Source organism: Typopeltis vanoorti, chromosome 5 (assembly GCF_054136105.1).
Source record: "Typopeltis vanoorti isolate ZY-2024b chromosome 5, IOZ_Tvanoo_1.0, whole genome shotgun sequence".
Classification (NCBI taxonomy): Eukaryota; Metazoa; Arthropoda; class Arachnida; order Uropygi; family Thelyphonidae; genus Typopeltis; species Typopeltis vanoorti.
The window spans coordinates 53,409,306-53,428,521 of record NC_143553.1 but is presented as its reverse complement, the minus strand read 5'-3'; the positions used below and the strand labels follow the sequence as shown (position 1 = coordinate 53,428,521).

Below are 19,216 nucleotides of genomic sequence, written 5' to 3'. Positions count from 1 at the left end.
CAAATGGGATTTCACAGGTTTCTGATTTGAATGGGTTGGTAATGTCATTACACAAAGCTAACTATGGGTAGGTACAAAGGGATGTTGAAATAATTGTACACAAATGCAAGTAGTATCAGCAATAAGGAGTGAGGAGTTTTTGGCATTGGTCAGCTCAACTTGACCAAAAATTATAGGCATCAGTGAGACAGACCTGGTTGACTGAAAATGATATAGTTACAGAGCTAGAATGTAAAGGGTATTGTATTTTCATGGAGGATAGGTGGGGTATTGCTGCTGATGATAGCTGAAGAATTACAGCCAATAAAATTAGAACTTAAAGAGGATTTTAGGTCTGAGGGAGATGGCTCATTTGAGGCTGTTTGGTGTGCGATAGAGGCAAATAGGACAAAACACATTGTTGGGTGCTGCTATAGACCAGGGGTGCACAGGAAGATGTATGTCATGTATCGGCAGATTAGCACAATGAGTGTAGGCCAAACAATTATTATGAGAGACTAACTATGGGGACATTGACTGGAGGGAGGAAAGGGAGCTAGACAAGATGGAAGTTGAATTTATATAGTTGCTAAGGGTTAATTATATGAAACATGTTAGAGAGAGGGACAAGGGATTTGAGAGTGTTGGATCTGATAATAGCATCAGAAGATATATCCATAACCAAGGTAGATACTCTGCATCCAATTGGGGAGAGTGACCATGCAGTCTTGTTCTGGGAAGCTGCCAAACATGTGGAATTCTCTGTTAAGAAGGGGGGGGGGGGTTATGTTCCACTATAAGACTGGTGATTATGAGAGAGACTCAGACTCAGCAGTCATTTTGGAACAATGCCATGGCTTGAAAAGTTACAAGGTTTCCCCATCAAGTATACACTTGGTGGGGGAACTTTAAAGGAAGTAGAGGAGATGAGAGATCTGGGAGTAGTGGTGAACAAGGAACTGAAATTCAGGGGCCACATTGCACAAGTTGCAAAGACATCACATCATATAATAGCAATGATGCGGAAAACCCTGACATGCAGAAATAAACAAGTTATGATGTCATCGTATAAGGGCTTTTGGAATGTGGAGTACGAGGACAGATTGAGAGAATATAAGTTGCAAAGCTTCATGAATAGGAGAAAGAGGGAGAGATATGATTGAGACATATAAGCTAGTCAGGGGTTGTTATCAGGTTGACATGGAAGAGATTTTTCATAGAATGGGAAGGAAGGTGAGAATAAGAGGTCATCACTGGAAACTGTATAAGGAGGGTGCGAGCAGAGGAGTAAGGAAAAGGTTCCTTGCATGGAGAGCAGAATGAATTGCCTAAGTGTGTTGTGAATGTAGACATATTGAATCAGTTTAAGGCATGGTTGGATGAGCATTGTGTGCAAAAGTGTGTACCTCCCACAATGAGTCCAATTCCAGGGAGGTCAGATAATAATTTGTGTGCAACTTTTCTTAAGGAAGTTAAAGTTTCCACAAGGAAAAGGGGAGCTTAAAAATTATCTTTATATTTTAAGAGAATAGAAAAACAACTGATGTAGAGAAGATGTGGAAAAAGAAATACATTCTTTTTTTAAGAAAAGTTGTGCACAAACTATCTTTTTGCTTTCAAAGGAAAACAGGTACAAGCTAATTAGATTTCCATAGCTACTGTTAAGAGTGGAAGAAACTGTGCCTTATAAGTTTGGTATTCTCATCAAATCCTGTTATCTTGAGAGACAAGAAATCTTGTGTGGTGTTTATGTTCTTTAAGTCTGATATTAATAATGCAAATTTTCATATAGCCCTTGTGAAACAAACATTCTGTTAAAGCAATAACAAGTTGCTTTAACAGAAAAAAAATTCAACAATATTAATTGTTGGTAAATAAAGATATTGTTGAATTTTCTTTGTCTCTCACTCAATTTCTTAAGTTAACTTATTATTATAATAATATCCCAGAACCAAATCTGTGATAGTAACTAAAAAATTAATGAACCACTCAGGCATACTACTTTGCTATATAATGACAACCAGGGAGAAGACATGCAGTCATTAACAGGAGGCTTATCACTTAGTAGTCACCACTATGGATTCTAACACTTACAGCCTTGAGCCTCAGGCTGAATTTAAAGTAGTTTATGGCTGCCTGGACACCATGAGAGGACTTTATCATGATAAGAGACAAAAAGACAATGCTATATTTGTTAAAATTCTGAATTGTTTCCAGAATTACTTGGATGTCAGTGCCTTGTGTTTTGTAGCAGATGTTTTTTTTTAAAAAAACATTAAATAGTTAATATGAATACACACACAGTATTAGAAATCAACACTTTAGGATTTTATTACTCACCGTTAATATCAAACTTTATAAGGCGTACATCTTGAAAATGAGAGGGGGCTGTGACATGCTGATTCTCAACCATTTTTACTAGGTGCTTATTTTCTTTCTGCATGTTACTATTATCTTTTTTTTCATTTAAAATAAAATTTACTTTATATTTTGGAGAAGGTAAAGTATTTTCACTAATAATCTGCAATCCATTTGATAAAGGATGTATTTCCAGTAGTTTATTCCAAAACAACTGTAACCAAGGATCTATCACTGCATCAGGTCCTAACTCATGTTGATCATCAGCAAATGCTGGAGAGAGTAGACTAGAACCTCCCAACTGAATAAGTCGCTTATACAGTTTTTTACCAACAAAGTTGAATTTTTGATAAGAAGAATCACCCAAACCAATCACAGAGAAAACAATGTTGCTAAGCAAATTCTCAGGAAGATTTTTTCGAAGAAGAAATTTCCAAAATTTTTTCATGTTGTCAGGTTCTTCTCCCTGACCAGTAGTAGAACAGATAAATAAAACAACATGCTCCTTAATAAAATTAAAAACAGGATATTCATCCAAAGAAACAACATTTATTTCAAAATGATATCGTTTAGCTTTTCTTCCTATCCTTTCTGCAGTATCCTGGGCAGTCCCAGTTTGACTTCCATATAGGATTGTTAATTTTCTGTCTGTCATCCTGAAATATTACCTGGAAGTATCTTTGACATCTATATAAAGAAGAAAAAAAAAAGTTACTTCCTTATTAGACAATCCATTTACAAATTGTTATATCTATAAAACTAATTATAATGCTGATATGGCTCCTATACTTATTGAGCTATTCAACATAGTTTATTTATTTTTATACCAAACAACATAATCCGTAACATACTACTTGACAACTAATCATATTATTAACACACGACCTCAAAGGAATCAAGACTCATGATGAGAGGTACACACTCTCACACAATGAGATCAAACTCTCAGGCAATGCATTCCACCAACCAACCACTCTCCATGCAAAGAAGCTGCTCCTTGCTCACATCCTCCTTATACTGCTTCTAATGGCCTCTTATTCTTCCTCTGTCTCCCTTAATGTTAATCTGGTATCAATCATTCACCAACTATATATATATATATATTGTTGTGTCCTGAATAATCAGAAGTTGGGACAAAAGATTATTTTTATTCAGGAACAACTATCTTTAATTGTAGGCAGAGAATGTTGTGCTTTGGCAAGGAAATAAAATTGTACATTATAACTTTAAGGCAAAACTGAAGAAATGTTTAGCATAAGAAAAGTGAGACTTAACCCATTTGTACAGAGTCAAATAGAGGAATTTATATAAGATTATAATTTAATTAGAGTATCCCATTCTATGTATTGTATGAAAGCAAGTTGAGTGTAAGCTAAAGTCCAAGGGTCACACTTTAGCCGTCCAGTATAACGTATGATTTAAGGGAAAGAGAAATTATAAGGAAAGCGAAGTGAGAATGCATTCTCGGAAGAATGCCATGCCACGTGGATGAGTGCCGTGCAGTAAAAAATGTAGCTAAGCATGAGAATCTCCGAGAAAAAAGGGGAAGAATATAAGGGTCAAGCTCCCCCCACACGGGCTTTTTGGTTCCTGTTTCCTGTGCTCGTGGACGTTGGCTCGCGCTCTCCGCCAACGTGAAGATTCCGGGTCAGCCGTAGAAGTCGTGAGAGGCCTATCGATGTTTGTGAGGCAAGGTTAGCTATCTCTTCATAATAGAGTAGCTAAGCCATATCGAGTGACCGATAATCCAAATGTGTGCCTGCGGTACCAGAGAAAGTCCAGAGTGGCACATCGCCTTATCGACTCGGGGAACCAGGACGTGATGTTATTGTAAGTGATTCGGAGAATCGCAGAACAAAGGTGCCTTGATGTCCAGACAAGGTTGATGATAGAACAGAAAGCTATTCCATGGGACGGTAACGTAGAATGTCAAAGTATCTGATTTCCAATTAAAGATTTGAGTGAACTCTATAGGTTAATTTGTGTATGGACATGCTGTAGAGAACTTTAGAGATTATCCCAATTTGGCAGTGACCTATCCCTGTTTTGAAGAATGTCTCCCTAGAAGGGATCTTTGTGTGAGATAACTGAGACATATTGTGAGATATGAGTAGTGATCAGAGAGTGATTGAAGATAATGTTAAATTAAGCTTGAAGTTTGTATGTTTATAGAAAACTCTGTGGATCTAGTTATTATGCATGTATTCTTGCGTTAGTAATGATATCAGAATTTTACTAGGAAAGTGATTATGTTAACCATGTACTTAAAATTTTCTCATGTATATCTTTTAAACCTAATTAAATATGTTTTATAGCATTCGCCTGAATCTAGCCTGTCTTATGAATTCAAATAGCCACTCATAAAATTATTATTGAACCTAGCGGGAGGGATATATGAACATAGCTTGATTCTCCAGACCACGACTGCATGCAAAAATAAAGTGATTGAGATTAGTTGAATTAGTGTTAGAAAGTTCATCACTGTGTAATACTCTGAGAGAGCCACCTTGGATAAGAGTCTCATCTATCCTATGTATTGGCTGGCACAACAAAAATATAAATTCGTCAATATTTAACAGGCGGACTGTCTCAAAGGATATATTTTAAGACCTTGTTCCATACTTTGACAAAGCCCTTATGAATGAAAGAATTGCACGTGACTAAATTTAATAGCGGCCTGAATTTTAGTTTGTTTAAGGATAGAAGGGTGATAGCTTATTTGCTAGATTTATTGAAAAACTATTACAGAAACTAGAAGGGAAATAATTGTGTATGAGTGAGTAGTGAAACATACAAATATATATAGATAGTAAAGGTAATAGAAGTAAAAAAAGGTATATAACAATATGTATATATATGTATATATATATATTCTCAATCATATCTCCTCTCCTATTCATTAGTTTTTGCAATTATATTCTCTCAATCTGTCTCCAGAGACCCAACTGAATGAATCTTCTCTGAATCCTCTCTAAGATATTCTCATCTCCCTTGAAAACCTGCCATAATCCATTGTGAAGTCCTCATGGTTTTAGCAATGTTATCCCTAAAATTCAAGTCATTGTCCACCACTATGACCATATCTCTCAACTCCTCCACCTTCTTTAAAATTTCCCCATTAATTGGATACTCTGCATTCTGTTCTTGCCTACCAAATTTTAAGTTCTTACACAGAACTGGTAGCTCCACTCACTTGCCCACTAATGGCCTACTCATATCCTTCTCTAAGGCCACATCTGCAAATATCAGCAAATGCTTTACCATGCTGCTTATTTTAACTGAAGCAATTATTAATATAACTTTCAACATAAAAGACAGAGTATTTTATGACACCCCTTAGCTAATTTAAAATACCTAATAATACTGGATTAGAAATCTGGTTTAAGTGAGATACATTTCAGATATGACTGCCATCATAACAATCCAATGCCCAGGTAAATTGCTGCTGATCATATTTATGAATTTTTATATATTCCTGTTTCCTTTCCAACTGGGACAGTTCTTTCTCACAACTCTACCCTCCATGTTGAATAATATATTCATTATTCACTTAGCAAAAATAGACTCTGTCTCTGTTCTTTCTGAGAAGAATTTAACTATTTTTTCTCAAAATACCATCCAATACAATTTATTTCTGTCTGTTGTGTATCATATGGTCACAATTTCAACTGTTCCAGGTTAAAAGGTTTACTCAAAAAAAAAAAAAAAAACATTCATTTTCTTAGTTATAAATGTATCACAAGTTCCTCACTTGTGATACATTTATAATTAATTTTATCTTGCTATTTTTTTGTTAAAACAGTTTTACAATTTTCCATGCTATGCATAAATCATATCATCCACTTGCCAGCTTGATGTTTTTTTTTAAGGTGGCAGATGGTCTGCCAGAATACTTTGTTTGCATTTGCATAGGATGAGTCTAATCTTTCTCCAAAAGATTCTCAAGCCTTCTGCTTTGCTGTCTTTACTGCCTCAGCAGCAGCTTTTCTTGCCTCAGCATACCGCAAACGCATCTCAGGTGACCTGACCCTAAGCCATGTTAGGTAGGACTCCTTTTTTGCCCGGACAGTTTTTTGGATTTCTTGGTTCCACCAAGGTGTCCTTTTCTCACTGCCTGTTGCCACATCAAGCCGCTTTCTGCCACAGCATGAGAGTGCAGAGGCAGTGACAGCTGTTCTGAACAGCTTCCACTCCTCCTCAACATCTGCAGCATGCTTGAGAATCTCTTTAAACCTGGAGGAAATGTCATCTGCGAAATTCTTCCTCACAGCCTCCCATTTCGCTCAGTGTACCTACTTAGGCCTACCAGCGTTGATGGTAGCATCTGGTTTCTGAAGCTGTAGAGTGCACACAACAAGGTGGTGGTCAGTTGACAGTTCCTCACACAAATGTCCAACACTGAGGAAAATAGGTCTGCTGACACCATAAAGAAGTCAATCAGAGACCTTTGTTCTAGTGTATCCCTGTACCAGGTATACTTATGGACTTCTCAGTGGTGGAAGAAGATATTCATTATGGACAAGTTGTTAGTACAGCAGAAGTCCAATAATTTCAATCCATTCACGTTAAGGTCAGGGGCACCGTTCCTCCCTCCATGTTTGGTCATCTGTTCCAACATGTGCATTGAAGTCATCCATTAGCAGGCCTGATTCCATGTCTGCCACCCTGTCAAAAGCAGGAAGGCAGAGTATTCTGACTCCAGATTAGGTGCATAGGTTTGCACCACAGCCAAATCATGGTTTTCCATCTGAAGCCTTAACACACATATCCGTCCTCCCCAATGGGATCCACTCAGCAACACAGTCTGACAGCTGGGGGCTTGTGAGTATCCCCACACCCACCTGAGCAGACATTGTCGGGTTCACACCAGAGTAGTAGAGCTTCCACCCCTTATCCAGGTCGACAGTTCCAGAGCCTCTCCTCTTGGTCAAAGAAAGCCTGACTAAGTCTAGCCGGTAGCGCTTGGCTTCCTCGACCAGTTCCAACTCCTTCCCTGTCAGAGAGAAGATGTTCCAGTTGCCTAAAGCCATAGTCTGGTGCCATTGTTGTTGCCATTTCCATCCTTTTGCAGAACCATTTCTTTGCGCTGCCACAAACACCTCCCCAAATGGGTAGCGGACCCATTAATGGAGTTTCCTCTAGCAGAGTGCCGAGGAGTGGTGTCTAAGGGAGACTGTAACATATTTTTCAAATGGGTCCCTCTGCCTAAAACCCGAACGCGTCCCTTGGTAACCCGCGCGACGGACAATGCGGTATGAACATTTTTTGATGGCCTGATCGTGTTGCAGTGTTTGATAATGTCCTGTTAGCACAAGACGAAATGACACAGCAAAATAGGAAAGATTCCCTTCGAATACTTTAATAGCATTCGGGGGAAGGAGCAAGAAGAGAAGAAAGAAAGAAAGAAAGAAGCAAGGGAGGAAGAGGAGGGACCAGTCTACAGATAATATAACAGATGTATATTACATGAAGTAAGGCATGGTCCAGCATCAGGTACCTTGAGTTTGCCACGCCCGTACTCACTAAAGTGAGCCCCTGAGAATAATAATAATTACTATCCAAAATAAATAATATCCTCTCCAAAATAAATAAAATAAAAATTAATAATAATAAAGAAATTGTCAGCATGATACTAAGATACTCATAACCTTTTGTGGACAGGAGTCTCATTAAAAAAAAAAAATTAATTTGTATTGCTATTGAGCACTAATTAAAATTCATTTATTACAATATTTCACTATTTAAGCTGTCACTACTAGTCTGGTACCTATCCAACATGATGGAAGCCCAACTTAGTAAGTTGTTTTTGTGTTTTCATTCACATCTCCCTCCTAATCACTAATCCCAAATTCCATCCAGGGTTTTGCTGATAAATGTGCAAGTCAATCCCAGAAGAGAAAATAGATCCTAAAGCTTGAATTATTTGAGTACCTCCATTTCCACATTTTCATTCAAAAAAACCATTCAGTACTCAAATAATTCAAGCTTTATGATCTTGCATAATAATAATAAACTTAACTTAAAAATTAATCTCCTTAGCATTCTTCAGTGGAGTGAGAACGATAATCTAGTAAACTTTGTCATATCCTGTCTTATTTCTGAGAAGAAAGATCTTACTAAATTCACAATTTCCCCCAGATATATTCCAGCTATTTAAATTCACAGTACAGGCAGGTTATTTTACATGGAAAGGAAAAATATACAAACAGTTAGATGGGACAGCTATGGGTTCACCTCTTTCTCCCCCCTTAGCCAACTTCTACATAGAACATCTGGAAAAATTAGCTATCAACACAGCCACTCTCAAACCTAGTCTCTGGCTACGCTATGTTGACGATGTGTTTGCCATTTGGCCACATGGCCCAGACACATTGAATACGTTTTTAGTGCATCTAAATAGCCAGCATCCTAAAATCCACTTTACAATGGAACTAGAAGCCAATGACTGCCTGCCTTTCTTGGACACACTGATCACACGTCTTCCAGAAGGTTCCTTATCATTTTCTGTTTACAGAAAACCCACACATACAAGGAGATACTTATACAAACAATCACACCATCACCCTTCTCAACAATATGGTATCTTAAAAACACTAACCCATAGAGCTAGAGCAATCTGTTCCAATGACATTGCTCTCACTGCTTAGCTTTCTCACCTACGTCAAACCTTCTTAAACAATGGTTATAATCCCCGTAAAATAGATAACATACTAAATGCTACCCATAAATCCCCTCTATCTACCACAGAAGACTACAGCAAAACCATCACCATCCCATACATTAAAGGCACATCTGAAAAGATATCTAGGGTGCTTAACAAACACCAATTACGCACAGTATTTAAACCTTATATAAAATTAGCAACTCTCATCCATTCACCTAAGGACAAATGCACTCCTTTATCACATCCAGGTGTCTATGAAGTGCCCTGTTCTTGCCATCAAGCCTACTACGGACAGACAGGAAGAAATGTGGACATCCGCCTCAGTGAACACAAAAAATATATCCGACACTTTCGCTATGGTAAGTCGGGTCTGGCAGACCATGCTTTGGATACCCCTGCACACCTGATCAATTGGAAAGAAACAAAAGTAATGCACAGAAACTTCTACAAGTCAGAGAGGTTGTTCCTGGAATCAACAGAAGCCTTGAAACATACTCCAAACCTTAACAAATATGGCTGTATAAATCTACCAAAGATTTGGGAGACAGTCATCCTAAGACCAAATTAATATTTATTATTTTTATCATTTGGACTACTATTTCAAAACTTTGAATTTTTTTTTTTTTTTAACCTAGATGGCGCCATATTAGGACTTTAGTCTTGTGTTGCATGCTGCAATCACTTATACTGTCCCCACTGTTACACCGGATTGTGGTTGTCTTGACATTGTAACAAACTTTGTGTTGTGTGCTCTGAAGATGCTGGATATAATACCAGCGAAATATTAGCTTTTAAGTTAATAAATAGTTATTTTCTTAACCATCTGTGTTCTTTTTATACCGTGAAACCTATTACAACATGTCTGACGAACACATAAGCCTATCCACGAGCATAAAATTTTGTATCCTCCTCCGATTAAAATCTGCTTCAGACCTCTACAATTCCTAACACTATATATATATATATATATATATATATATCAGGGGTGAATATTCGAGGTGTGCTAGGTGTGCAGTGCACATGCATGGAACATCAATATCACTGATATATTTTTGCATTTATTCCCGTTCAAGACTCCTTAATTGCGATTTCTAAAATTAAACATGATATACTAATGCTTCATGAAGAGGACACTTTTCTAAGCATAAACATTGTATCACATTCCCGTTAATAGCCTGGGTATGCATTCAAAATACCTTTGAGCCCTTTGATCAGACGTACAGATGCAATGTTTATGATCAAATAGTTATGCAGTTCTAGTTTTTTTACTGCACTACTAAATGTATATAGTGGCTGTTTATTATTGGTTAGTTATTTATACTTTGCAAACAAATCTCTTTCCTTCTCCTTGCAATTTTTTTTTTTTTGAATTATGCCATCATAAATTCACTTATTCATGTCTAGACTTTATAGGATCACATGCTATTTGCTCTACCTAGCAACATATAGGACATACACATATTACAAATATTAATTATTAATTATTTGTTTGCCATTAATGAACGTATTTCTACTCAAACTTATTCTTTCCTTTACATTTCCCATTCTCACATGGCTTATAAATGATGGTTCACATATTTACACCTTTAAGTAATTCAAATATACCAAATAGCACCAAACAGAACATTCTCCTTAATTACTGTTTTCTAATATATCTTAAAACAAACACATTGTCCACCACTCTACATAATTTGGCAACAATTAACTGATAAATTAAAGAATTCAAAGTTATCCTACAATTAATTGCACTGGACCAATTAACATGTGTACTGATGTGCTATGCACTCTTAAAACTTTCATACATCAATAAAAACGCAATTCTACAATCAAATTGATGTGAATTTTGTAGTGCAGGTTGCATAAGCCACACAACAGCACACCCAACTAAAATGGGAATGCAACACCACATATATCTTCCAAATCTGTTCAACATTAGAATACAGTTCTAACATTTGTGATGAGGCATCAAAAACTTCCCTAAAAATGCTTGATGTCTTCAGAAGAGAGCAAGCTGCTTAGCAGATAAGCCCTCTCTCAAAGAGTCCCTCCAATCACTATATCATGGATGCCCTGTTTCTGCATATACCTTTTATTATTATTATTATATAACACCTCCAGGGAGCCCAACGACTCATTCTATTGGTATTTTCATGGGTGCTGCTTCACCAAACTGGATACCACCATTCTTCCACTTTCACGAGCAGCTGCTAGTTAACATCCATATACAATTATGCTTCAAACTTATCAAACCTTTTCATCCACTTTTTTCCATCTAACTCTATTCTTTGGAATAGACCTACACTGCTGTCCCCAATGACATCCTCCAGCAGTTCAAAAGACTCAGTAATTCCTTCTTTCTCCCTAATCATCACCCATTAACATGGAATTGTTGTTATAGGTTTTGTAGCATTTCCTGTGTGGGACTGATGATAACCAGTTGAGCCAATCCATTATTACTTACAAGGGCAGAACGTTCATCACTAAAGTGCCCCTGTGGAAAAATTGTCTCCAATTTGTCTCAATCAATTGAGTATGTCAAGTAATACTCTCATGAAAATTTTTAGGTGCTAATACCAGCTAACTATCTGAGGGGAGAGAGAGAGAGTAAATTTCTGAAATGAAACAAAAAATGTTTATTTCTCATTAACTTTGCAAGTCCTTTTTTAATCTGAGATTTACATGGCATACTTTTATATTAATACATAAATCTCAAATGATAAAAGGACTCATGAAGTTAATGAGAAAAGAATATTTACACTTCCCTTGTTAAAAAGATATCATAGTGCTATCTTTCTTTTTGTCATCATCATCAATTTCTTGACATGTACCCTCAAAGGGGTGTACAGGATATGATAGTACTACATGAAATTTACACCATTACTAACTTCCTATCTACAATTTTCCTCCAAATCAATGTTACCTGTCAAGACTCCAACATTGTCAGAGCTTATATTTCTCTCTTCTAAGACAGGTTTCACTGTATCAATCCACCTATATCTTGGTCTTCTTCCTGCCAAACCTGGCAGAGAACACTTGTTTTGCTAATCTTTCCTCTCCCCTAATGTCAAGTTCTTTCCTAATCTCCTCATTTGTAATATATTGCCATTGATGCCATCTGTTCATGCTGCTAATCTTTCTCAGGACTCTCATATCTGTGGTATCTAGTCTTTGATCAAATGTTTTACTTCTAGCCCAGATTTCAGATCCATAAGTTAAAATTGGTTTAAATTGTCTTGTATACAGCTAATTTAGTGTTTTGACTAATTTCTCTCTTATTCCATATAAATTTATTCAGTTGACTTCCTACCATACAGGCTTTGTTGATTCTGTTGTCTATTTCCATATTTAATTTACCATCTTCACTAAATATTGTGCTTAAGTACTGTATTTGCCGACGTATAAGATGCACTTTTTTTCTTTGAAAATAGGTCTGAAAAATAGTATGCATCTTATATGCTGATACCCAGTTTTTTATTACTTTCATTTCTGGAAATTTTCTCTGTTCCAAGTTATGCGATTTCTTTCTTGCTTCCTTGCAGTGTGTGAGAACATTCCAGTTATGTAGAGTTCAGTGGATGCGGTTGAAAACCGTTTATGGCTGAAAAATGTTGGCATTGCTACAATATTGCATACAAGCTATGTGTGATTGCGTATGCTAAAGAACATGGAAACAGGGCTGCAAAGAGGCAATTCAGGCCATTCCAACTGAGAAAATGATAAGAACTTGATGGAATCAGGAAGAGGATCTAAAAAAAGCAACTCACAGTAAACATAACCTACGAAGTGGAACTGCAAAATGGCCAGAACTGAATACGTGGATTTTAGACCACAGAAAAGCGGGACTTTCAGTGTCTACAAAAATGATTATTCATCAAGCGAAAGCGATAGCCACAAACAGAGGGATCGCCAACTTTATTGGATCAACATCATGGTGTTCAAGACTCATGAAGAAAAACCAGCTATGTATGCAGACTAAAACAAAAATATCACAAAAGATGGCAGCTGAATATGAAGAAAAAATTATTGAAGTTCATCGATTCGTCATTAACGCAAGGAAACAAGAAAATTTTGAACTTGAGCAAATATAATTTTAATGTACCCTCAAACAAAACTGTAGATTCCAAGGGCATAAAAGGTGTTACTACTAAAACTTCAGGGCACGAAAAAACTCACTACATGGTTGTTTTATCCTGCTGCTGTGCTAATGGGACAAAATTGTCGCCACTATTGATTTTTAAAAGGAAGACTCTACCCAAAGAAAAACTCATTAAAGGATTGTTTGTACATGTTCACGCAAAAGGCTGGATAGGAGGAGGAATGAAGTTATGGGAAAAAACTGGCACCTTGGCAGACTGTTGAAGAAGCCTGCCCTGCTAGTATGGGATCAGTTTCGTTCTAACAGAAAAGAAGATGTTAAAAATAAACTCAAGGAACTGAAAACTCAGTTAGCTGTAATTCCAGGAGGTCTAACTAGTTAGCATCAACCTTTAGATGTCTGTATTAATAAACCATTTAAGGGATTTATGAAGGAGAAGTGAAACAGCTGGATGCACTCTTCAGATTTTGAGGTTACGCCATCAGGAAGAGGCCTAGCATTTCGCAAGTTTGTGAGTGGGTCAAAGCTTCATGGGATGCTGTGAAAACTGAGACAGTGGTTAAATCATTTAAGAAGAGTGGCATTAGTAATGCACTGGATGGTACAGAGGACAATTTGCTGTATGAGGACTCAGATTCTGATTTAGAAGAGATTTCAAGTGTCTCTTCTTTTAGCTCTGGAGTTGAATTTCTGGGTTTTGACAAAGAAGATTAAAAGGTGGGTACTCTTTCCTAGTTAGATTAGCTATTTGTTGAAAGTAGACCTACTTATTACTTTATATTTGAAATACTGTAAATTCCTTATAATATTCAATGATAAAGTTTTTTTCCTAAAAAATGTGTACAAAAAAGGGGATGCGTCTTATACGCTGGCAAATATGGTAGCTGAAATGTTTTACTTGTTCTATAGGTTCTCCATTCACAACAATGCAGTTGATATTTTCAATGCTTCTGCCTATTTTCATTGTCTCTATCTTGTTATTGCTGACCTTTATACCATATCTAATACAACAGTTATTCAATTTAGCCATGGAATCTTGCAGGCTAGTAGCGGATTTATTTAGAAATATAACATCATCCGCATAAAGCAAAGCGCCAACATTAACATCTCCAATGTTGATATCAAGTTTAATACCATTTTCCTTCATAATGTAATCCATATAGATAATGAATAACAGAGGAGATAAGATACATCCTTGTCTGACGCCAGATTTAACATTAAACCACCTTCCTGTACTTCCTTCAATTCTAACTGCTGACTTACAACTCAAATAAAGACTAAGTATTGCTTGATATAATGCCCCATTGACACCATATAACTGTAGCGTATTGAATAGCTTCTCTCTTGGCACCTTGTCATATGCTTTTTCCAGATCTACAAAACTTAAATACAGATCTTTGTTATACTCCCATGACTTTTCAACTATTTGTCATAAAGTGAATATCTGATCCTGACAGCCTTTATTTGGCCTGAATCCAGCTTGTTCCTCACCAAGCTTCTCTTCTTCCTTCTAGCAGGGAAACAGGGAGGCTCAGGGTGGACAGGGGTACACAGCATGAGAAAGGTGGATGCTCCAAGAGGAAGTGAGAACATGTGTAGGCAGGAAAGGAATGGGATGACCAGGGATCAAGAGGAAACAGTTGGAATTGAAAAGGGTTCTAAAATGAAGAAGCAGAAAGAGAAATGGCAACAGTTGAGCATGGAGAGATCACATCAAGTGAGTGGTATCAGTGGAACTAGAAATGGTTGCACTAATTGCATCTGTTCACCCAAAGATTCAATGCTCAAGTGCACTCCAAGCATCCACACATATTCTACATCTCTATCATGCCATTCATTATTACTGCTCTCCTTAATTCAACATTATCATATCTGATTAAAACACTATCTTTCCTCTCATACTTTTCTGCTGCACAGTTCTTAAAAATAACCTCAACTCTCTCACCACCAGATTCACACTACCTCTCAAATAATTTGTACCAAAATTATCATACACCCATATTTCCCTGATGAGATGGAGCACAAAGTAGTGCAAAGGAGTAGTGAGTTAAGAGGATGAGTTATAGTTTTTTTTTATACTAAGTGGACAGAATGCATTACCTAAGAAAGCTGGGAGGGGGGAGGGAAGAAGGTGATAGTGCAGACAGTAAATGAATTTATAGTGGTACAATAGAAGACCTCTAGTGGGAGTACATGGAGATGATGAATAATGTCCTTTTATTTGTTACTTATGCTTTGAAAAGAATCTTACTCTGAAACAGCTGTGTTCAGCTTTCCAAGCTTCTATGTCCCACTGTACACAGTCTTTCCACATGGAAACTCATGTTGTAAGCCTCGGTTGTGAATGTTTTTGTGTAGATTTCATGTTGCAGTTAATGCCTGGAACTCTGCATTCAATGTGTCGGTCACTGAATGGCAGTTTTTACATATTGTCCTTCGTAACACCCTACGGTCACCTTCGGTGAGTGCAGTGGGTCGCCCACGGTAGGTAGTACTTGGTATGGTATCACTGACTGTTGACCAGAGGTGGGGGGATTGCCCAGTTTGTTAACAATTTGCTGAACAGGTAGGGCTGCAACATGGCATCCTAGCACAACGTCTCTTCCAAATTCCATCAGTTCCCTTTTCACAGTCACTTCACCCAGACACAGTTGCACGATTTGGGAGATTCACATTCCTCCAATTTATAATGGCTACAAACGTGACTCGTTACATACCTTGCCCATAGGGGAGTGTCCAATGACTTCTTTCCAAGAAGTGTGTAATCCAAACACACAACTTTCTTTCAGTTCTAGTAACACAGTAATGAAATTAGCAATGTTTAAGTCTAGGATTTTCTCATTTTCTGGAAGTTTTTTTTCCTTGTTTTTGAATTTGAGAGAAGCTTCTTTATTTTTTTTAATGCCTTATTCTCCCTTATTTTCCCCCACTTTCCTGTTATGGTTTTGCAAAAAAATCACTTTACAACAAGCCACTGGATATTTTATTAACATATAATATAACATCGTTATCATCATTAGCCATTTTCTGTCCACTGCTGAATGAAGGCCTCCCTCCTTGTAATATGACTTGACTATTGTCATTTGGATCTTTTAATGGCTGTTATAATGTCTTACCATAATCTGAGCACCAAAAATGGAAAGATCATTACAGAGTAATGATTCTTTCATTTCCATTTCCTCAACTTGTTGGTCAATTTTTTAGCCAAAGTCCATGTTTCATTTCTATATGTAATGACCAGAAGAATACAACTGCCAAATATTTTTCTTTTAAGGCAGATTGAGATGTTTCCTTTGAGTGCTTCACAGTGTTTTCAAAAGACTATCCAACCAAGTTGAATTCTACATATAATTTCTTCTTTACATTCTCTGCTGTGATCTTTTTGTCATTGGTAAACATAGGAGGTTACTATATTTTCTGGTGTTCTATTTGTACTTGCTTTTTGGTAATGTATTTATTATAAATTATTTTTGTTTTGTGCTTAATTATATTTAATCTTTCCTTTTTACTTTCTGCATGCAACATATATATATATATTTTTAAATATATATGAATTATTATATATTAATTAATAATATAGTTAATTATAAAATAATAAAATATGATTTACAGGTATTATTTCTGGAAAAATTCCCATGTTACTCCTAAATAATTATTAATTTTTATGGCTAATTTTGCCTATTAAACAGAAATAGCCATAAATATAAATAAAATACAATTTATTATAAAATATTATGAAATAAAATAATTAAATAATAATATATTCATTAATATTAATTAATATATCATAAATATATATTATGTATATTAGAAACTTTTTTTTCCTTGTTTTTCAATTTGTACAGAATCCTTTTTTTTTTTTTTCTTTTTTTTAACGCTTTATTTTCCGTTCTTTCCAGTTACGGTTACGTTTTTTTTGGGGGAGGGGGGGGTCAATTTTACACATAGGTGGTGGCTTATATAAACACTGCATTAAGTATTTTCATCTTATGTTCCCAGTAGTTTCCTCTTATAAATTTGATTTTGGTAATTCAATAAATAGTCTAACAAAGTCAGAGCACGTGTTTTCTGTCCAACTTCAGACCACCTGTTCGGTTTCCCAACTCAGCAAACGCTCCAAACATTCAGGACAACAACTTACTTGCCAAAAGATTATCCGTTAATGATGTCTTCTCCTTACATTCTATATGTATGTGTTTGATCCCTTCGTACGATGCACTCCATCCAAATCAGCGCAAATGAAATACACCAGAATAGCAACTACATGTACATCACAACTGTTTACACACATGGATTAAATGGACGTGCTTCCTCTAGCGAGAGGTCAGCAAACTTCATTGGTAATTTACTAAAATAAAGGGCCAAAAGGCTTCAGTTCGGCGATGCAAAAATTATAAAATTATAAAAAATCACGTGGATATTAAATCCAGCATTAATTCAAAGCCAAATAGAGAAACTATAAAAGTTTCGTATTAAATTTGACCAAGGAGCTTACAGGAATACACTCGCCGGCATTTACGAGTTGCCCTAGCTGGACCTTATATTGGACGCTTGGACATGGCGATCAACGTTACTATAAGGTTCGGCTAGGCCAACTCGTAAATGCAGACGAGTGTATTCCCGTAAGCTCTCTAGTCAAATTACATACGAAACTTTTATAGTATCTCTATTCGGCTTTGAAATAATGCTGGATTTAATATCCATTTTTGTAACTTCATTGGCAAGATTGCAAGGAAAATAAATAAATAATATACATAGAGTAGGTGGCACGAAAAAGAATATACATACCAGAGAGAATCTGGAAAGTTCTAATAAACACCTAGAACAAAAATTAATTAATTTTATGTCTTCTTATATATCCTAAAAAAAAAAAAATGTTTTCTGGAAAAAAAATTTTACGTGAAAAAACATTTTTGTTCTGGCGTTTATCAAAACATTCCAGACACCCCCACTCTTATGTATGTGTGTGTCATATATAAAAATCAGCTAATCAGCTAACGCCTATGTTGTTCCCGTATAGGGAGTAGGCAGGGCCATTTTTCCTATCTAACTTTTGGAGAATGAGTGGGCAGTTCAATCTCCACTGGTAGCCAATCAGAGAGATAGGTGGCCCAGGGCTATCACTGATTCATCGGTACGCAGTGAAGAAGGCGGCAAGCTAGTGCGGCCATCTCGTGGTCTCTAACCCTAACACAATATTTTTAATGTCTGAAACTAGTGTGGGTTCGACGGTCGATTTTCTTGAGTTTACAGGACGAAAAACTCGAGTTTCCGGAAGAAAACACCCGCTAGCCCGTGCCAGAGATCGACTAACTCGGGAACCGGCCGAAAAAAGGCTTAGAAAAATTCCTGTAGTCGGCGACTAGATTTGAACCACCAAATCCTTTCTTTGTGCGGTCAAGCGCCGTAGAGTGCAAACGCCACTTCACTGAGCTACACAGGCTCGTATATTGAAGCTAATAACTTCATATCACTTGCCATAGTATGTATCCCATAATCCAAAGCATACCCCCTTTCGGGCGTGCATAATGGGAAGGGTCACTACCCAGACCAGTTTCGACCTTTATTAAGGTCTCATCAGTAGGAGCCAGACCTGGGAGCGATACGTGACTTTTGCATTACTTCAACCTTAGTATCACTTCCTGGTCTGGCTCCCACCGAAGAGACCTCAATAAAGGTCGAACCATTCCATTATGCATTGCATTGTACATGCCCGAAACGGATGTGCTTTGCATTATGGTATACATACTAAGACGAGTGATAAGAAGTCATTAGTCTCTGTATGTAAGTAGCTGAGACTTGAATATATTTCACGCGCAAAACTTTGTTTTCCTTACTTGGGAAAAGGATTAAAAACAAGTACAAATTTTTTTTATCTTTAACGCTTTACACCCAAGGTAAAAAACATATATACATATATATATATATGTATGTATGACATATACATGTGTGTGTGTGTGTGAGAGAGAGAGAGAGAGAGAGAGAGAGAGAAAAAATTGGTTGAGAGTGAATCTCTACTTTGCAATGAAAACTATGGGTTTACTAAGGGAAGGTCATGTTTTAGCAACTTTCTGACATTCTATAATAATATTACCATTGAAGTAGTCAAGCAGAATCGA

General features: G+C 36.7%; 1 protein-coding gene across 1 annotated transcript in view; it reads right to left on the bottom strand.

The window, feature by feature from the left end:
- LOC150106415 (NADPH-dependent diflavin oxidoreductase 1-like) overlaps positions 1 to 17,374 on the bottom strand; it is a 72,797-nt gene extending 55,423 nt beyond the window's left edge. The window contains exons 1-2 of the mRNA XM_090392434.1: positions 17,239 to 17,374; positions 2,320 to 3,024 (exon numbers count right to left, since the gene is read on the bottom strand). Of these exons, the coding sequence (XP_090248560.1) occupies positions 2,320 to 2,992 (673 nt within the window). The 5' untranslated portion in view covers positions 2,993 to 3,024; positions 17,239 to 17,374. The remainder of the gene's footprint in view (positions 1 to 2,319; positions 3,025 to 17,238) is intronic.
- Positions 17,375 to 19,216: the final 1,842 nt, after the last annotated feature.